The sequence below is a fragment of the Poecilia formosa genome, unplaced genomic scaffold (genome assembly GCF_000485575.1).
Source record: "Poecilia formosa unplaced genomic scaffold, Poecilia_formosa-5.1.2 Scaffold187, whole genome shotgun sequence".
Lineage (NCBI taxonomy): Eukaryota > Metazoa > Chordata > Actinopteri > Cyprinodontiformes > Poeciliidae > Poecilia > Poecilia formosa.
In genome coordinates this window covers 222,315-241,602 of record NW_006800126.1, presented here as the reverse complement: position 1 = coordinate 241,602, position 19,288 = coordinate 222,315, and the positions used below count along the sequence as shown (strand labels likewise).

The 19,288-nt window shown below is 39.1% G+C and overlaps 1 protein-coding gene across 6 annotated transcripts in view; it reads right to left on the bottom strand.

The window, feature by feature from the left end:
- cep128 (centrosomal protein 128) overlaps positions 1-19,288 on the bottom strand; it is a 54,188-nt gene that overhangs the window by 31,282 nt on the left and 3,618 nt on the right. For 4 of the 6 annotated variants that reach the window (XM_007566139.2, XM_007566138.2, XM_007566137.2 and 1 more), the window contains exons 3-14: positions 17,572-17,698; positions 16,797-16,915; positions 16,435-16,526; positions 15,041-15,113; positions 14,496-14,609; positions 10,926-11,012; positions 10,016-10,090; positions 9,791-9,920; positions 8,175-8,314; positions 6,674-6,745; positions 6,312-6,497; positions 27-215 (exon numbers count right to left, since the gene is read on the bottom strand). In XM_007566139.2, the coding sequence (XP_007566201.1) occupies positions 27-215; positions 6,312-6,497; positions 6,674-6,745; positions 8,175-8,314; positions 9,791-9,920; positions 10,016-10,090; positions 10,926-11,012; positions 14,496-14,609; positions 15,041-15,113; positions 16,435-16,526; positions 16,797-16,915; positions 17,572-17,698 (1,404 nt within the window). The remainder of the gene's footprint in view (positions 1-26; positions 216-6,311; positions 6,498-6,673; positions 6,746-8,174; positions 8,315-9,790; positions 9,921-10,015; positions 10,091-10,925; positions 11,013-14,495; positions 14,610-15,040; positions 15,114-16,434; positions 16,527-16,796; positions 16,916-17,571; positions 17,699-19,288) is intronic. The other 2 variants (XM_016678685.1, XM_016678686.1) reach the window with 2 other exon arrangements.

The following is a 19,288-nucleotide window of genomic DNA, read 5'->3' as shown; positions in this document are numbered from 1 at the left end:
TTATCTCTAGACGGTGAGCCACACACCTCCCGGATCTCCTGCTGCAGCGCCAGTTGCCTCTGGTGGGCCTCCGACAGCTCCACGCCCTTACGGTGGAGCTCTGCCTCACGCAGGGCCAAACGGCCGAGGGCCTCGCCCAGCTCCCTGCGGGACGCCTCAGCCTGCTGGCTCAGCGTCTTCAGCTGGGCTTCGGAGCTCTCCTTCTCCCTGGAGACCTAAAGGGAGAAAATCGCAACCAAATGAGGGAGGAGGAGGAGACGATAGGAGGGGTATGAGTGGGAGAAAAAAAAAAAAAAAGGAAGACACGAGTAATGACAAATGAAGAGAAGAAGGTACAAAAAGGAGCTCTAACAATAATGATGAGAGGAAGAAAAGAATAACAGAGAGACAGAGCGAGAGAAACATATGCAGTACCAGCTCTTAGCTGATAGGAAAACGCCAACACTCAGCGTTTCGATAAAGGGACAATGGTCAGGTCTGTTCCAGGCAGATTGCTGCTAATGCTCCGGCTTTGACTGGAATTTGCAAAGACTTTGCGGCAGCTCAGAACCTAATCATTTAATTGAGCACTTGATTCTCTCCCCTAATTCATTAAGAGGGCAGAAATGATTTCGTAATTAATTCGCGTCACGTAGAATACGCCAGGTGGGAGTCTGTCTTGTCTTCCTGGTATAAGAAGCGTGACGGTTGCTTACTGGGAGTTTGGAGGTGACTCTCTCGGTACAAATGGACTGGAAAAAACACTGGGAGGTGACTTTTTAAGCTAATGAAAACTGTCAGCTATTAATTATTCCGCTAAATCCAACCACTGGAACAAAACCGAGCAAATGTATTGCTGTAATGAAGTACCTTTGGGTCTGTAACGCTGCGTCGTGTTTGAAAACTCCGAAGAAATCCACTGCTCTCCATTTATCAAGAGATGATTGTACACTACAGCTGCATCTCAAAGTAGGATAACATTAGAAGAATTTAAAAAAATTAAACTAGCATCTGAAAAATAAGTAAAAACAACAACAACAAAAAAATACTGAAATGTTATGCAAAACCTTATGGCTTCATGGGGGAAACTGCTGACTTGACAGTCATCCAGCAAATAGTAATCAAGCCCCTTCACAAGGAGGGTAGGTCATAGAAGGTCAGTGCAAATAAAACTGGCTCACACAACGTTTAGGTTTTGTCTTGTTCTGTTCTGTTTGGTTGCTTTGTTCAAACTGACACAAACTGAGCAGTAATGGAATAAATATGAAGAATAAATCTCAGGGTCTCCTCCAGTGTATTATAAGCCTGGCGGGCCACCAGGCTTTACTTATGCCTCCAACAGGCTAATAAGCATTGCTTTTTTTTTAAGTCCTTTTAAAATGTTTGCATTGGTTTCAGTTTTATAGTTGTTGAGCATTGCCAACTCTGTTGCTAATTTCTCCAAATCCACCACAGTTGGGCTTAAGAGTCAATACCCAAAACTTTAACACAGATGTAGAATTTTATTTAACTGAAAGTTTACAAAATGGCCAAAAAAAATTAGAGCTTTAAAATTTATCTGTAAGAATTTGAATGAGGAAAGTAAGCGCACTAAAGCGCTAAGTAAAAAATTGGCTCACCTTGATGCACATTAGAGGAATAGTGCCAATCACTGGGAATTCTTTTATTATTCTCCAAATCCAGCAACCAACAAAGGGAGCCATGTTGTATTAGCAACACAACCTGAAAAACTGACATAAGTGCATGACCTCTCTAGCATGGTCTGTAGCATGTTCAATTTTTTTGGTATATTCCAGTTATCACTCTGCAGTTTTCTCTTGAATTTGAAGATAAAGACAATGTTGGAAAAAAGCAATAAAATGAAAATATTCAGTTTCACATTCAGTTTCAGTGATTTGATCTTTAACAAACTAAATAAAACTCATCAGGAAAACTGGGCCTAATTTGTCATCTGTCACATTGTCTTTTTTTAGCTCTTCTTTATGCGTTCCTATTTTTTCAGCCATCACAGGGAAAAAAGGCAATTGCAGGTCATTTTAAGATACATGATCAAGAGTTTAATTAATAGGGAAGCAGATGGGGGGAAAAAAAAACACAGCTTGATTCAGACATATGCAGAAAGTCTCAGGTAAATTTGTTAATCTTCCTATCTGTGTTATGAGATACAGAGTGTTTTCACATTTAGAACTGCAAAAATGGAAAGAGGGCAGCCTTGTTATGCTGATTAGTGTGTTTGGAGGATGTGGGTGTTGAAAGCACCTCATGTCTATACTCGGAGACATTATGTTGAGTTTCAGTGAGACAGATGGAGGGATCAGTCAGAGGGAAAAAAAAACCTGAGACTTCAAATTGAATGAAATAGATGGGATGCTGTGCTAAAGAGAGCTCCAGTCACACAAAGGAGTGCCTGCAATGAGAGACCAGTGGAGAAACAGAGGGCTGTATGAGGAGCACAGCTTCACACTGAGCTACATTTACAAAGAACCTGTCAGTAAACCTTGTTACCGACTACCAGCTCTGAACTAACTGAAGCGTTTCTTGAAGCACACATTGGAGAAAGTGTTCATACCCCTAATCCTTTCAGTTTTTTAATGTTAAAACCACAGACTTTAATAAATTTGATTGGGATTTTGTGTGAATAATTCCCCGCTTTTCACTCAGGTTTCTAAATAAAATCAGATACAAATAATTAAAGGGGCAGTATTTTGTATTTTCCAGGTACATAGTGCCATTTTACACCATAATTACCTTCAGCTGCTATAAAATTGCTATATGTATATATATATATCAAATATGACTTAAAATAAATTTTACTTTGCAAATTAATGCCTTGAAATTGGGCTTACATCTAATTCTATCCACCTACAGGAAGTCATTACAACATAGCTCCACCATTAACCCTTTAACAACCCTTTGCCAGTGTTGCACTGACAAGTAGCTCCTATAATGAGCTCAGCAGATGCGCAGTTTCATCAGGTGTTTGCTAATTGCTGCTGGCTAGTCTGAAGGAGCTGAGTGGGGCAGACGCGGAGGAAAGGTGCAACAATCCAGGTATGTTTTTGATAATGGAACAGCATCATATATATGATGTAGAACTAAAAAAAACTGCCCCTTTAAGAGAAGTAGTTCTCACTCCAAGATAGTCTTATACCTGAATGTCTTCCAATTGATAAATTCACTTGACAAAAAGGCTTTCTGCTCCTTAAGATGAACCAATTACTGAACAAATTTAAGAACACGTCAATCCAGAGCTGATAACATGGATAAAAATACAACTCTAAAACTATTAATACTGAAAAGAGGCAAGTGTGTTCCATAAATAGTTGATAAAGTTCAGTCTATTGGTGCCTCGCAAGGTTCAACAGATCAAAGATACATATTTTATCAAAAAAATAGGAGAGAAAAGCTCAAAATAAAACTAATGCCAAGGGTGAAAAACAGGCCAAAAGAAAGGTAAGTATTTCACGTATCAAATCAAAGTGAATACTCTGTAACTTGTTGTAAAGCGTCTTAAATGTCTTAAACTATCCATTCTCTACAGATCTGACTTTCAGAACTGCAGAAAGAGAGTCTGGTAGAGAAATATTTGGTTTTCTCCTCATAGCCTGAAGGCATCACTTTTGGATTTGAGAAGGACTATAGCATCATTGATCTCCTCACGTCTCAGAGCATCAACGCTATAGAAGTCGTGCATCAGCCACAGTTTCTATCTAAGATGATGCAACAAAGAAACCCAGGAGATCTACATGATCACTGGTCCGGCCCATAGAGTCAATATGCTGTGAAATATAGAACAAGATGGAGAGGTTCAGCTAGAGTAGATGAAGGCTGAAAGAGATAAAAAGATAACTGACTGCAGAGTTTTAACCTGTGTGCTTGTTTATGTTGATTGTGCCATCAAGAGTTTGTGTGTAAGCCCAATAAATACCAATAACATCTGGAAACTGAGCCAATGGTTGTTTCGATATGAAAATTTGGGCCGATATCGATATCCGAAACCAATATTGCTGTTATGGACGATAACCAATCTTCACTAATATTGTATATATTATAAACATATCACTACCTTTTTGAAATTTTGAAAAGCAATAATCACACTGCTGGCTTCACCAATACTTCATTTAAACTTCCCACAATCCTGCGCTGCATCACTGTCACCTGACCAAACAAATATCAAATGGCCAACCTCCTCCCCTCCCTTTCTGGAAACAACAAAATGGATTTATTGTTGTTTTTAATGTTGGCAACTTTTAATTATCGGATATGGCAAAAATAAAAATAAAAAATTGTGATATTGGCTGATACCGAAGTTAGTGCTGATACACTGTGCCTCTCTAGGTGTCATTTATCATTTAGATTAAAGAAAATTGGGATAATAATTGTGGGTTAGTCTGAAAATAGTAAGTTCTAATTAATAATTCTTGCAAAGCCCAAATACTGATATCATAGTTTGGATTCTAATGCAGTTTAATCATAAAATACCAAATACCAGTCCTTGTTCCAATAGACCATCAATTAATATCAATATATTAAAAGAAAAAAAAAAAACTTGACGGACCCACCCACCAGGTTACATCTGCACATGCTCAGTTAACAACAGTCACCCCATTATTTCCAATTTAGTGACTGTCACGGTGTCTTGCTATAAAAATAATTAGTATAAGTAAAAACTGTGTTCTTACTGGAACTACTTTACCTTAATGGTGCATTGAAATGGGTTATTTAAGAACGACTAAGCTAAGCTTTTATCTGCTGCCTCTTGTTGCTTGTGTATCTTCAGCCCAGCTAAGCTACCACTTCCTGTGGACATTGAGAAACCTGGTGTGACTTGCTTGCTTTCTTGGGTGAAAGTCGGTATTTTTCCAGCTCGTTGGTGCTTTCCACACCCGTGTTTTTGTTGGCCGGATGGTATTTGACGGTAGGTAAAGAAATCTGCCTGCCTTTTTGTTTCTTTTTCAGATGGAAGCACACAGCTCGGTAAACCTGGCGGAGTGACGGACTTGGTAATTGGATCATTTTGTAGTGTGGGACAGCATCCCAATCTGCTGCCTTTTGGCTGATCTGACCGGGCACCGTCACACTCCAGGATTCAACCAGCTGTTTCTCTCTTCTGTTGAATTTCAGTACACGGTGAATCAGAACTGGGCCGTCTCACTTTGGTGAACGAGCGGAAAAAGGTTCGTCTCACCTACGGGGGTCTAAGGGAAAGTTTGTCTAAAGTCAAATTAGTTTCTCAGACCTTATTGACATTCCAACCTAACAGGAAGTGTGAGGAAGTCAGCAAAGAACAGAATGTGAGTTAGAAAGCAAATAAGAGACAGCACACTCTCCTGTAGCCTTTTTTATATTGTAGTTAACCAATATGCATACAACCATGACAAACCACCACATCTATTGAGGCTACCAGCTAGGGTTGAAACGATTATTCAAATTAACTGTTAGGAATCCATTATTGAAATAATTGTCAGCTCATTTAGTCATTGATTAATCATTAATTGGAATATAAAGGCTTAAAAATTGCACTTTTTTAAATAGAATAACACCCTCAGAGTAGCAGTTAAGCCAAAACTGTACAAAAATTTATACATTTTGTTTTTTAGAATAAACCAAAACATTGTCTGCAAATATATTCTACCCAGAACTCCTCAAATGACATAACTTTAGCTTCACCTGCTTCACATTTTGTAAAAAGAAAATCTCCTATTAAGCAATTTTGGATGTAAAATCATTAATCAAGAAAATAGTCAACAAATCAGTTCTATAGAGATATCAAAAGGTTTTGGAGCAAAGCAACCTAAGCATGACACTGCCACCACCATGTTTCCCCGCAGCTATAGTGTTCTTTTGGTTAATGTGGCAGTTCGAAAGGCCGATAAATAGATTCACAAACACCAAACCAAGGGATATTAGCGCTCTAATTTCAGTATGTTTTAGTTAGTTTTATAAACATCCCATATAGTCCCAGTTGATCATAGTTTCCCCCCATTAATTACTGTTTTTATTTATCACAGTTAACGATTTCGCAGTTCCAGTTTTTGTTATTTTCTTAGTTATAGTTAACTGTAATAGCCTCGGTCTGAATGTTTTCTTTGAAAGAAAAAAAAAAACTTCTTCATCACATGTATGATACAACCAGCAGAAACTCCTGCACTTAGAACTGCACTTTGTTTCTCGGCAGCATTACACATGCTGTGCAACAAAGTTAGCAGTCAGAGTCAGTTTTAATATTGTGAAACAGTAAGAACTTTTTTTTTCACCCCCAAATATTGAAAGCACACAACTGAAGCTGGACTGAAACTGTGGAGAAGTTTGTGAGTGATGGCTGGACCGACCTGCAGGGCCTTCTCTTCATGGAGTCGACCTTGAACCTCGGCATCCTCCAGCTCCTTCTGCAGCCTCCTGCACTTCGCCCTCCACTGGCGCACTGCTTCTTGGGCCCTGGTCTTCAGCTCGTTTTTGCTCCTCGCGCTCTCCAGCACCAAGGCCTCCATCTCCTTCCTCTCTGTCTGCCCGCGGCTCTGAAACGACCATTCAGCTCTTCAATAAAGCCCACATTCGTTCCTCAAGACCCCATAACCACAATGGAAGGGGGGAAAAAAAGATTTACAGCTCACGTTATTACAATGCTTTGTCCCAGAACAAAGGTACTACACTACACATACATGTGGCGGGCTTTTGATTGAATTTAAATTACCTGCATGCTTTTCAGCTGGTCCAGAATGCGCAGATGCTGCTCTTCCCGCCCCTCCATGTCAGAAGAGAATTCCTTCCATGTTGGGGAAAAGAAAGGTCAAGTGAGAAACCTCGGTTGGAGATTTAAAAAAAAAAAGAAAAAGAAAAAAAAAGACATTTTGGGAACTTTCTGTCTCTGTCCGTGCTCCACCTAGCAACCGTTTCTCTTCATCTTCTCTCAAAGATGGGTCAGAGAAGGTTCAGTTGTTCCAACATCTGGATTTCTTACGATTAAACACTGAAAAGTGGCCCAGAGAAAATCAAGACGACTTTGAAGTTTCGAGTTTGGCAGCGGAATAAAGACAAGGCAAAGCAACATGGCTGCCATTTTGATGCTTCCACTGAATAAGGATGTTAGTTAGGGGTAATTAGTCAAACGCTGATTAGTCTTCTACATATAAATCCATCCGGCTCATTGTGCTTCATTTTTGCTCACTTACCTCCAAAAGGAAACGTTTCTTTTTGTCTATTTGATCCAAGTGTAAAATCCATGAGAGGAGCCCCAGGTGATGCATGCAGACACCCACCACATGGCTTCATACCTGATCTGTTACGGGCTGGGTGTGGGAGTTTAGACACGATTTCAATGAGCTCAGATGGTGCCGAAAAGCTTAAAACATAGTCATTAGTTGGCATTGCTGAAACCAGACTCAATCTGGAGTCTCAACACGAAATGTCGGGATTTCCTTTTTACAGTCAAGTGTGTAATACAGTCTGTCTTCTACTAAATTATAAACGATATAATACAGTAGAAGAAGAAGTCATAACATCTGACCCTCTACTTGGACAGTCACCAAATCTGGAGTTCATCCCCAAGCTAAAAATTGTGTTTATTTTTTAACTGGGTTCCTACATATCTTTCTCAAAAGGAAGGAAAGTAAGAAAAAAGGATAGAGGGAAGGAAAGAAGGAAGGAAGTAAAGAACTGAACAAAAGAATGGAAGACAGAAGGGAAGGACACAGGGAACAAAGGGACACAAAGGATGAAGGAAGGATGGAAGAACAAATTGCAGGAAGGAAAAGAGGAAGGAATAAAGGAGGGAAAATAGCACGAAGAAAGGAGGGAAGGACCTACAGAAGGAAAGGAATGAAGGATTTAATGAAGGACTGAAGGATGAGGGAGGGAAAGAAGTGAAGAAAAGAAACGAGTAAGGAGGTAAGGATGGATTGAAGTAAGGAAGGAAAGTAGGAAGGAATAACTGAACGACAGAATAATTGAATGAAGGAAAAACTGAAAGAAGGGAGGATGGAACAAACAAAGAAAGGAAAGAAGAAGGAAGAAAGAAAAAGAAAGGAAGAAAAGAAGGACAGATGTAGACAATGAGACCAGGAATAGTTTGCCCATTCTTATGGCAGATCTGGAAAATACTTAAGTCAAATTCCAGACTGTGTAGGAACCTCACATGCTCCCGTATCTCCAGAGAAAATAAAAAGATGGCCGACGCCTGTCTCTCTGAAACGCACCTTGACCTGTAAACTGAGCCGCAGATTCTCTCTCTCCTTACTCTCCAGGGCCCTTCTCAGCTCCTCCACCTCGCTCCGGACCGAGGCCTTGTTGAGCTGCCCCCGCAGCTCAGCCACCTCTTTTTCCAGCTCACTGTAATCTGTGTGACACACACACACACACACACACACACACACACACACACACGTTGACTGAATTCATGGCAGAAAGGTCTGAGCAGCAAAGGAGAACACATTCACAAAGCTTCAATGTGTTTTCATTCCCCCGACAGACACCTAAAACCTTTTATGATATTTCCAACCTTTTTCTAATGAAATACTTCAAATTTATGTTCGGAGTTGTAAAATTGCGTCAAAACTTTCTTCGTAACTTCTGAGTTATCACAGGCTGGGAATCAATCTCTGGGTCAAATCTTTATTTGTGCTTGGACCTGATCACACTTTGTTTTCTTAGAGAATTTTATTACTTTTGCCTCATGATACTTTGCTTCGTCATGCTGGAGAGCGCGCATTGATTACCTGATTGATGAAAGATTTAGATTTTCTTTTTCTTTACTTTTTTGTGGGGGGAAAAATGACCTTCCCTGTATCAGAATAAATGTCCTCCTTTTTATTTGTGTGCTTCCAGCAGAATTTCAGCGTGTCCTTGTAGTTTTCGTTGACAGATGTTGCTTTGCTTCTTGCCACAAGGATGCTGGTTTGAAGGTCGTCTCTTCATTGTCCTTCCACATGCTCTCCTACTCACCTGCTCCTACCATGTGCAACCCTTTTCAACACTCTGAAGTGTGCAAAGTGATGATGTTTGCGCACTTTCTAAATAATAATTTGTTCTGTTTGTCCCTATTTCATTGGAAACCGTCTTCTAATTCAGCTAGCAAGATGGATTTCAGGTGAAATCTTTACCAGAATCAAAATGTTAGGGGATGATTTAGTGGAAGAAAAATCTTTTTTTTTTTGCTTTTGCCTTTTTTTTTCTCAGTTTAGTCATGTTTCGTAATAATTCGCTCGAAATTTGGTCACACAGAAAGATCCAGTTCTATATTCTCATTCACGCTGGATAAAGGTTATTATGTAATGTGTGGACTTTCAGTGTCCGAGGTTCAGAAAATAGATTTTATAAAGTTTTGGCATCCTTATGAGAAATGTACTACTATTGTCTCTAAATGGTCCCCCTTCCCACTTTTATATAATTTATTAATTTTTATTATTATTTTCCTCTTCATACATATTTGTGGATAACACGTTTTACTGTCATAGGTTTATTTGTTGTATATTTTTTCTACTTTGTGCAAATGTATTTTTTATTTTACCTCTCTTTAGTTGTGCATGTGTGTGTGATGTCTGCGGATTTGTTCATGGGTTAAAATCTGCTTAAATTTGATCCTGTGATTTTGTATCGTACCCATCAATGTATTTCTATTAGTCAACAAAAAAGACATTTGAAGAAGTTGTTCGATCACACTGAGCAATGATCTAAAGTGCTGTTTCAATGATAAAAATATAAAAATGAAGTTGTAACACAGGAGGAAACAGGTGTTCTCAAAAATCACAGACCCGATCATTTCCTCCGCCTTCCGTTCCCCTGACAACCCAGCTACCCGACCCGTGTAGCTGACCTCTGTCTCCTTCTCGCTCGGCGTGGCTGGAACACAGCTGGGCACCAAGCTGAGACGTCTCCGTTTGCGGCCGGTGAACTGCCGTCTTCTCCGCCCTCGTCCTCAGCAGTTCGCCACGCATGTTTTCTACCTGGAGGACGGGGTGTGGAGGGGAGACATTTCACGGCTTGCTTCGTTTTGTGACGTTTGGCCTCCTTCCCCCGTTAATCAGGCACAAACACACACCTGCTGAACGAGGGACTCCCTTCTGTCCTCCGACTGCTCCAGTAACCTCCTGGCTCTGCCCAGCTCCTGCTCCATCTAGGAGGAAAACAGCAACAATCTGGACTAAGAGACAGCAGCAAACCCAAAATGCTTCCTAAGACTATTCATACTCCTCAAAATGAAAACATATTTTATAGGCACCAAGTTCCTTTACATCGAGGCTAAAAACTCCACCTGTTCAGAGTCGCTTTTGATTCATAATAACTGGAATATCATTCAATATATTTCATTTGTATTTCCTTGATGATGGGATTTAATAGAATATGTTTATTTTTCATTTCATTATTAGTGACTGTATTGTTTTTATGATGTGCTTTACAAATAAATGTGACTAATGAATTGTTTATTTATTCAAATATCTTGAAATTAAGGAACTTTGTTAATATAAAAATTGTAACTGTCATGTTTAAATCTAGAAACAGATTATCAATGGTTAGTAAGCTAAAGTTTTTTGTCTTAAGCTCAAGTGACAGAAATAACAGAAATAAAACTGCATGCACTACTTTAAAAACTATGGAACAGTTTGAAAAAATGCTCTACCTTAGAAAATGATAAACTCTTATACAATAATAATGAGTTATTAATGACGATTTAATTTAATGTATTTAAGTGTCAGCCATTTTGTTTGTGGATTTATTTTGGATACTTAAAATGTCTTCAGGTATCAGTGTCAGATGTGCGTTAGAAATTTTATCGCAATAACTTCTGGGACAATTCATCGTCCAGCAAAATTTATTGTAACGGGGCCTACTAGCTGTTTTGTGTTTTGCTTCACATACAATCCAAAGAATAAGATCCACCAAACCCTCCGGCTGTGACAAAACTTTTGAATACTTCTGCAACATCTTGTGATGAAAACTCTGATTTTTACCTTGGACTTTTCCCTCTCTGCTCGTAGAAGTCTCGCCGTCAAGGCGTCTTCTCTTTCATCAGGTCGAACTTGGCACCTCCCTAAATTCTACAAAAACAAACAAACAAAAAAAAAAAACAATCAAATTTGCAAGAATGCAACACAGGAAGTGCTGTTGCTACACTGTTGATTCTCTTCCTCTCAACCCCCCCAACAAACCTCCTCACTTTAATTTTCTTGGAACAGCGTAGAGGCATTATGGTGGATGTGTAACAAGAGCTTAGATCCCACTCAATCCAAAGCATCCGTAGTGGGCCGTGGTGATGAATTACCGCCTGCTCGCAATAACAACCACCGGAGTGACTCATCATCTGTTTGACTCACATCACAGCGGGCCCATCGGTGGGAAAGAAACGTGCCCTCTGCTCTCCTTCTTCTCCTACTCCTTTAGTATATAAGAGATTATTTTCCTCTTCATTTCCTCTCATTGTTTATTTACCCTGGATTTTTCTGTTTTTTTTTGGGACAAATGCACTATGTCCCGCCACCCCAGGGCGCCGTTGGTGTCCCATTAGGGAAACGTTCTGTGGAGGGATGCAAATGAATCAGGAGAAAACGCTTTCTTGCTCGCAAGGAGGTTTTGTGGGACAGCGCATGACTACACAGCGCCCCTCTGTGGTTCAACTGGGAGAACGCAGGAAGGAGGAGAGAAAGTCAAAGACAAAAAGTGCTTGGGGTAATTAAAAAAATTAGCAAACATGAGCATGAGCGTTTGAGGCGTGAATCATTTCTGTGGCTAAGTGGATAGTGCCAATCAGTTTAAAGTCAACCCAATTGCGGCGCTCTCTCTCTCTCTCTCTCTTTGTTCAAAAGTGCTGCAAAATGTCACACTTGTGCTCCTAATTTTAGTCAAGGGTGGGGAGGGAAAGAGGGAGTCAGATTATGAAGGCCCTTATGAGTGGACTCCATGATATAATGATAATTAGAATTGATTTAACACGCGTTAGTTAAGATCCATTTTGCTCTCAGCGGCCTTGCAATGCCCTGAAGTGGGAAACTGTTGAATAGAGCCACTTTACTATACTATTTTGTGTGTGATAACGTTGACAATACAGGTGCTGAATTAAAGTTAATGTTGTAACCATGGCAACATGCAATGCATCAGCAAGTGTTTTTATATTAACCTAGAGACTGAATTTGAACACTACTTTTTTTTTAAGTAGTTAAAAAGTGCCATTATGAACTTCTTCTAGCTTGGCATTTTTGTCGCACTTGAAATTTTCAGACCATGAAAATAGTTTCAATAGTTTCATATTGAAGGTTTTCTTCAACATGAAGAAAACCTTCGGTTTTACATAATGATGGAAAAAATTTAGCCAAACCTGATTCTATGTGAAAAGGCAATGGCCTCTTTATTAAATGGTTGAAATACAAAAAAAAAAAAGAAAAAAAAAAATAGCTGAAATATTAAAATATTAATATAACAAAAAATTAAAATAAATAAAAGAATAAATGTTTTTCATGGCTGAAATATAAAAATAATTTTAAAAAGAAAAACTGAAATAAACAAAACAAAAAATGTCTGACATATGAAATAAAAACTAAAGATAAATTTATTTTAATATAGTTGAAATATAAAAAATAATTTAAAAAAACTAAAATAAAATAGAAAAATAAAAAAATTACTGAAATATATAAATTAATTTAAAAAATACAATAAATAAAAAAATAAATGTTTCTTTAATGGTTCAAACAAAAATCATTTATAAAAAGAAAATAAAATTAAAATGGATGAAACATTGATTTTAAAAAAGAAAACTGTATGTGTACATATTTTATAAATTGCTGCAATATAAAGCTTGGCAGGGGTCTAGTTAAAGTACAAAGTTAAATTTGCTTCAGATGCTATAGGATAGTTGGATTGGGGTGTGAAGAACAGCTGTGGAAAGAAAAGGCACCCTGACAATATTAAAAAAGAAACAGCATTAAAAAGCACTGAATTAACCAATTCACTGGTTCTCGTTTCTAATTGCACCGCTTTATTAATGTGGTGGAGGAAATCTTCTGCGACTTCGTTTTCAGAGTGAGGAAGAATTTCTCAAGAGAGATCACAAAAATAATTCAGCTGTCATTTAGAAACGCAATTATACTGCTACTTTCCTTCCCAGAGACGGCGGCTCCGATGGCTGGCGCCTTCTTGGAAAATTGAGCTTCATTAAACTGTATAAATACCAGCAATGTGTAAAAAAAAAAAAAAATCACTCTGCTTCTGCAAGTCCTTTATTATGCAAAGTGAAGTGCTGCTGACATTCTTTTATCAGCAGAATTTCTCCCTGTGTGGAAGGGAGTGACTCACCAGAGACTTGTGAGGGGGAAATTAGCATCAAAGTCCGTCCACCAGACGGAGCCAGTGAAGGATAATCTCCGTCTCTCAGCACTTGAACCTTCAACCGTCTCGACTGAGTTGAAATATTTGGCAAACTGAACTGATGTGGCTGCATGTCGACGTAAGCAGGAAGTCTGGTAAGTCGTTACCAAGAAGATTCACCAGTGGCTTCCCAAGTGTTTTGTTGTGTCACAACAATAAACGTCAAAGTATTTTGGTGGGATTTATGCAATACATCAAGGCAAAGTAGGGCGGAATTGTTAAGTAGAAGGGAATCTGGAAAGTTGCACATATACAAGACAATCCTTATGGCAACCGATTATGATTAACCCCAAATATTTTGGAGTAATTTCTTTATTTCACTCCTTTATGAGTCCTGTTAGGAGTTACAGACCAGAGAAATCCTGAGTGAGTTATTCAAATGGACTGTTTTTGTGGCAGTTTTGCCTGTTTTCTGTCTCAGGAACTTTTGTTTATAGAGATTTCATAATTTGCTTTTTTAAACTGTTGCAGTTCCACCAGGCGCTTGCTAATTGCTACTAGCTAGTCTGAAGGAGCTGAGTAGAGGGAGTTGCGGGGGAGATGGAAGCTCTGAAGCTTGGAAACTGCAGCTCAGAGGAGGACTTAGGTCCACCCGGGCGTTTTGTACTGCTAATGGTTGCCACGGGAGATTCAAGAACTTCTCAAGCATCCACGAAAAAAATCAAGGCAACACTACAGGTATGTTTTAGATGAGGGAAAATGTGTGATGTTTGTGCTAATGTATGATGTTAAATGTGACTTTTCTTTTTAATCATGTCAATCACACACTACAACTTAACATCAAGTAATGCTGAGACAGTAGTCACTTAAACCCAATGTTTTTGACCAATTTTGAGAAAAAATGTGGAGATCTTTTAACTTTGTGTGAATTTTGTGGATTTGTGAAGAACTGGAGGTACTTATTGATGTAATTTGGAGTCTAGAGGGTCACATAAAAAGCTACGGGCGGGCCATATTTGGCACCCGGGCCTTGAGTTTGACATGTGATCTAATATATTGAGCAGCTATAGGGTCACCGTCTTGCAGGAAGTTGAGCCTCCACCCATGCCTTTTGAAATCTACCAGACTGTGATGCTGGGTTTTTCTTTACTACAAGCTCTTTCTAAAGTGTGATGGAAGAATGGCAGCAGATGAGATAAGAAGGGAGAGGAGGGGAGGTTCACCTCCTGCTGGTCGTCATCCCTGGCCGCCCGCCACTCCGCCCTCCTCTCTCTCTCTCTCTCTGTGTTCATCTCTCTCTCCAGCTCCTGCAGACGTCTCTCCACGCGGGATGACACCTGCAGGAGAAGAGCGAAGACGCCTAGGGTCACGCCAACGTCGCTGGCACCGCGGCGGCTCGATTAATAAGACAACGGGAAATGAATGTGTGGGAGTGAAGAAGAAAAAAAACTCCACTGTGCCTGGTTGGAAGTAATACCCCCCCCCCCGACATTCCCCATGTTAATCAGGAAGCAGCACGTTGTCCTGTAAAGGACAGCTAATACCTTTATCTCATCACATCCGCAGACAGGAACAGATAACAAATATTACACATACTGGCTGTCATTTGGCATGTTTGCCAGAGAGCTGATGATGACGACGACGATGTGCTTGGAAATTAGAGTGAACTATATGTTCACGCCGTCAGCTTTTTCCACCTCGACAGAAAACATCAGCATTGAATACATTAAATGCATCAGTTTAATGCTGTCTTCCATCTGCGACTCACCGAGTCCTGCCTCTGGGAAACCGTCATGTGTTCCGACAGGTTCTCCATCGCTCGCCTGGTGTCAATGTCCGACCTTCGAAACAGAAAAAAAAAAAACAAAAAGAGAAAACAGACAAATCGAAGCGACAGAAACTCCTCGGAAAAGATTATTTCTTTCGCAACACGATCGATCTGGATGTGAAAGCATAATCTGAAGCGGCGGGAAAATAATTATTCAGCTTCGGATGTTGAAATATGACGGGGGATCAATTTGCTCTGGTCAGAAGCGGGAGGGAGGAAGGAGAGAGGTTTTTTTTTTAATAACTTCAAAATGTCAAACTCTAATCTATGCTGGGGGAATGATCTGCGGTCGCCCGACTCTGCTGCGTCTCTTCTGATTTCCATCGACTTTTCGTTGTTTTTATTAAGGTGGTTTAAAGACGTTGGAATCAAAGATTTAGTGGAAGATTAAAGTAAAACCTTAATAATAGTGAACATGATAAATTTGGGTTTACACGAGGAGAAGACTTTAGCTACAAAAACAACAGACAAGACTTTTAAAACCGATGATGATTAATATATTGAGGCATCAGTTATGACGAACCCATCGTTTCCATGATACTTTTCATTCGGTATCGTTACGATTTGTTGCCGTGACTATACACGAACTTGGTCACTAAAAAACTTGCATCAAGGTGGGAACTAAAGTTAGACTCCATTCCACTGCATAAATATAAGATAAATGTACAGAGTGTGGATGCATGACACTTAAAATTGTAACTTTGAAAATACTGAGTCCAAGCTGTACTTTGAAAATCTGATATTTCAGAAAAGGACAGAAGGAAATAAGAACAGAGGCTGTAAGGAAGATAGAAAAACGCTGCAGAGATGAAAAAGAAAGGAAGGAAGGACAGAAGGGAAGAAGCAAAGAAGGGAGGAAGAATACTTTAATAAAAGGTTAGGGAACAAAGTCTGCAAATGCAAGACTTTTTCCATTCTTGAATGTATTTTTCCAAACTCCTCCAGGCCTGGAAAAGTCACCTAAACTCCAGGCTATTCCAGATTGGTCTGGAATCCTGTAAATTAGGATTAACAAAGCCAGACTCAAACCCTCCAACCCTCCGTTTGAAGGGAACGGCGCATTCATTCAGAGTTTCACTGTAACAGAGCCAGATCTGCCTCAGTCTAGTTAATATGCAGCAGCAGTTGGTGAACAGAGCATCCATTACAGGCTTCAGGCCAATCAGGCTATGAAAACATTTCTCCATGTTCTACAAGCTTTTCAAATCAGACATTTTTCCTCTTCCACTAATTACTAAATTAGGTTGATTGATTAAGAGCATTTCAAGAAAAAACCCTATCAGCTGTGAGTGAACTGCAGTATTGAATATAGCGGCATTAAAAGCAGCAGGTACCTGTTCCTTCGGAGGATTTCTCTATCCAGGTCATCAGACAGCCTCTGCTGGTCGGAGTACAGGTCCCGCAGGGTCTGGTGCACCGAATGAATCTGTGAGAAAAAAAACACACACATACACATACACACACACACCTCCAGACTCAATTCAAACCATCAGAGGCTGACTTAAACACACCACAATCTAAATTCTTCACACATTTTACTAATCTGAAAAGAAGGAAAAAAAAAAAAAAAAAAAAGATTCTGTCTCAAAGCGGCAAAACACAACAGCTAATGTTGCTGACTCAGTGTGCCCTCTTGTGGCAGGTTTACGGAACTGCAAAGCTGTAATAATCAGATGCTGGGACTGCTGTTACTTACGTCGTCTGCAGCCCGGGTGGAATCCCTGAAGTGAACGCCAGCAGACTGAGACCTCCTCCTGCCTTTGTGGCTGCCGCCGTAATCCTTCAGCGGGGAGGTGGGCTGGAAGCGCTTCTCTTCTGGAAACACAACAGTGCCTTAAATTATGGTAAAAATGTAAACGTGACACTAACCATTATGTTAGTAATTTATTATTTTCACAACCAAATTGAAATGATTGATTGATCACAATTAATTAATTAGTTTGTTAATCGATTAATTGGTTGTTTCAAGAATCAATTGATCATTTCGCTAATCAATTGATCCCAACTGATAATTTCGGAACTCAAGCAATCACAATTAATTGATTATTTCAATAATCGATTAATCATAGTAAATTGATTGTTTCAAGAATCAAGTAATCACAATTAATTGATTTTCATTAATCAATTAATCAAGGGTTAGAACAAACAGACTAAAAACCAGTTTCTACTCAGGAGCTGTTGTTGCCATGAACAACGCTTATTCATCAAACTCTGGTCATCATTTTCTTAACATATCGGTTGTTTCTGTGTGTTTCTACTGCATTCTTTTATATTTATCTAAATAAACTTATTATAATTTATTTATTTTCACCGTTATTTTGTAAATTTCATTGTGCTTTCTTAAACAATGACAATAAAGGAATTCTGTTACTGATTAATCATTTTAGGCAATCAATAAGGGCCTAATTTCATATACGAAAAAAGGACATAATAAGCAAACAAACAAGAAAAGCATCAGTTGTTTACCATACCTGACCCTGAGTAGGCCTCAAGGTCACTGTTGTGGAGGGAAGAGACGGAGGAACTGCGGACCCCGTTGGTCCTGCTCAGCCTCCGTGTCTGCAGCTGATTGATTGAATCCTCTAAGCTCTCCCTGAGCTGATAGACAGGGGGGAAAAAAACGAAGAAAAAAAAAGAAAAAAGATAGTACGCATTACTGACAAATCACAAAGACAGAAATCACTTTAGCGAGGCGAGGCAAGCGGCGAAAAACAGAAAGTGATTAAATAAAACGGGCAGAACATGCATCCTAAATGAAATAACTGCAGATGAGAACGGGACAGCGTGACACAAAAGAGCGAGGGCTTGAAATGAATGATGAGAGTGGAATAAATAAGGAGATAACTGCATGGGAGAGTCGTGGTGGGCTACAATCCATTTGGCTCTCACAGTGATGCGGCTTTATTTTCTTCACATTTCTCAAAAATCTTTGACACTAATAATCGTTTTGTTTTTTTTCTTTTTTTTACACATCTCGCAAGCCTTAATTTTTTCTGAGAAACATTCCAGTCCTTCACTATGACAGTCGTACATTTCAGTGTCATTATATAATAAGGTACTAATTAACTCACAGTTCTGCCAGAAAACACGGATTTAGTAACAAAAAACAATTCAAACTTGCAGTCTAATCATACAAATTAGCTTGCTTACTGCTTTTGTAGTGGATCTGCTCAGCAATAACTTGTATAGATCTAGAATTTAACTGAGTCAGAAGCTAAAGCTCAGAGATAGTGATGTAAACATAGTGATCACCAGGGAAACGTGGCTTCATTTCACTTCATATCATCATCACAATTTTCCAAAAATGTTTTTATCTAACTTCATGTTTTTCTAAAACCGAATGCCTCTACTTCACATATTTTAAACACTGTTTATCTTTTTCTTCTTAAGGGTTTTTTATGGGTGCTTGAAATCCTTGAAAAGGCTCGAAATTCAATTAGCTGTTTTCAAGGTTTGGAAAGTCCTTGATTTTTGTAAAGAGTCCATGAAAGTGCTTGAATATCAAACTGAAAAGCTTCGTGATAAATTGCAATCTAAAATTTGATTAAAAATCTCAATTTGGGAAGCAATTTGGGCAAACAGCTGAAACTAGAAATTTTCATACAGCAAACAAAGAGACACAGACATGTTATTTTCTCTCTGTCTGAAGTTAAAATCAGACCAAACTGTTCTTCTTTTGTCAGTTAGAATCACCAAATTATTTCTATTTTGCTAAATGCAAATAAACTTAGAACATTTTAGAGATTTCTTTAAACTATCTTTCTCTGTATATTGTGTTTAAGCATTTAATTTGAGCATGAAGCAGTCATTTATCTTAACATTCATTTGGATTGTTTCATTATGATGAATATTTATTATTACTAATGGCGCAATGAGTTATTGGGGCCTGCCCATAGCATTACATGGGAGGGACCTATTGTTCTACACCTAATAGAATGTCTCTTTATTATTTATTATTCTTCCGTCACCATTAATGCGGCTCATACCGCTGCGAGAAACGGCACAAAAAGGTATCAGCATCCGGGCTATTATTTTTATTGGGGTTTCGTGTAAAAAGCTAAAAACGAACAAAATTTCCAACTGCCGAACCTTAGGGTGCGTTCACACTGCAGCCTGAAGTAACCCAATTCTGATTTTTTGGCAATTCCGATTTTTTTGCCGGGGCCGTTCACACCGCTAGTAAATGCG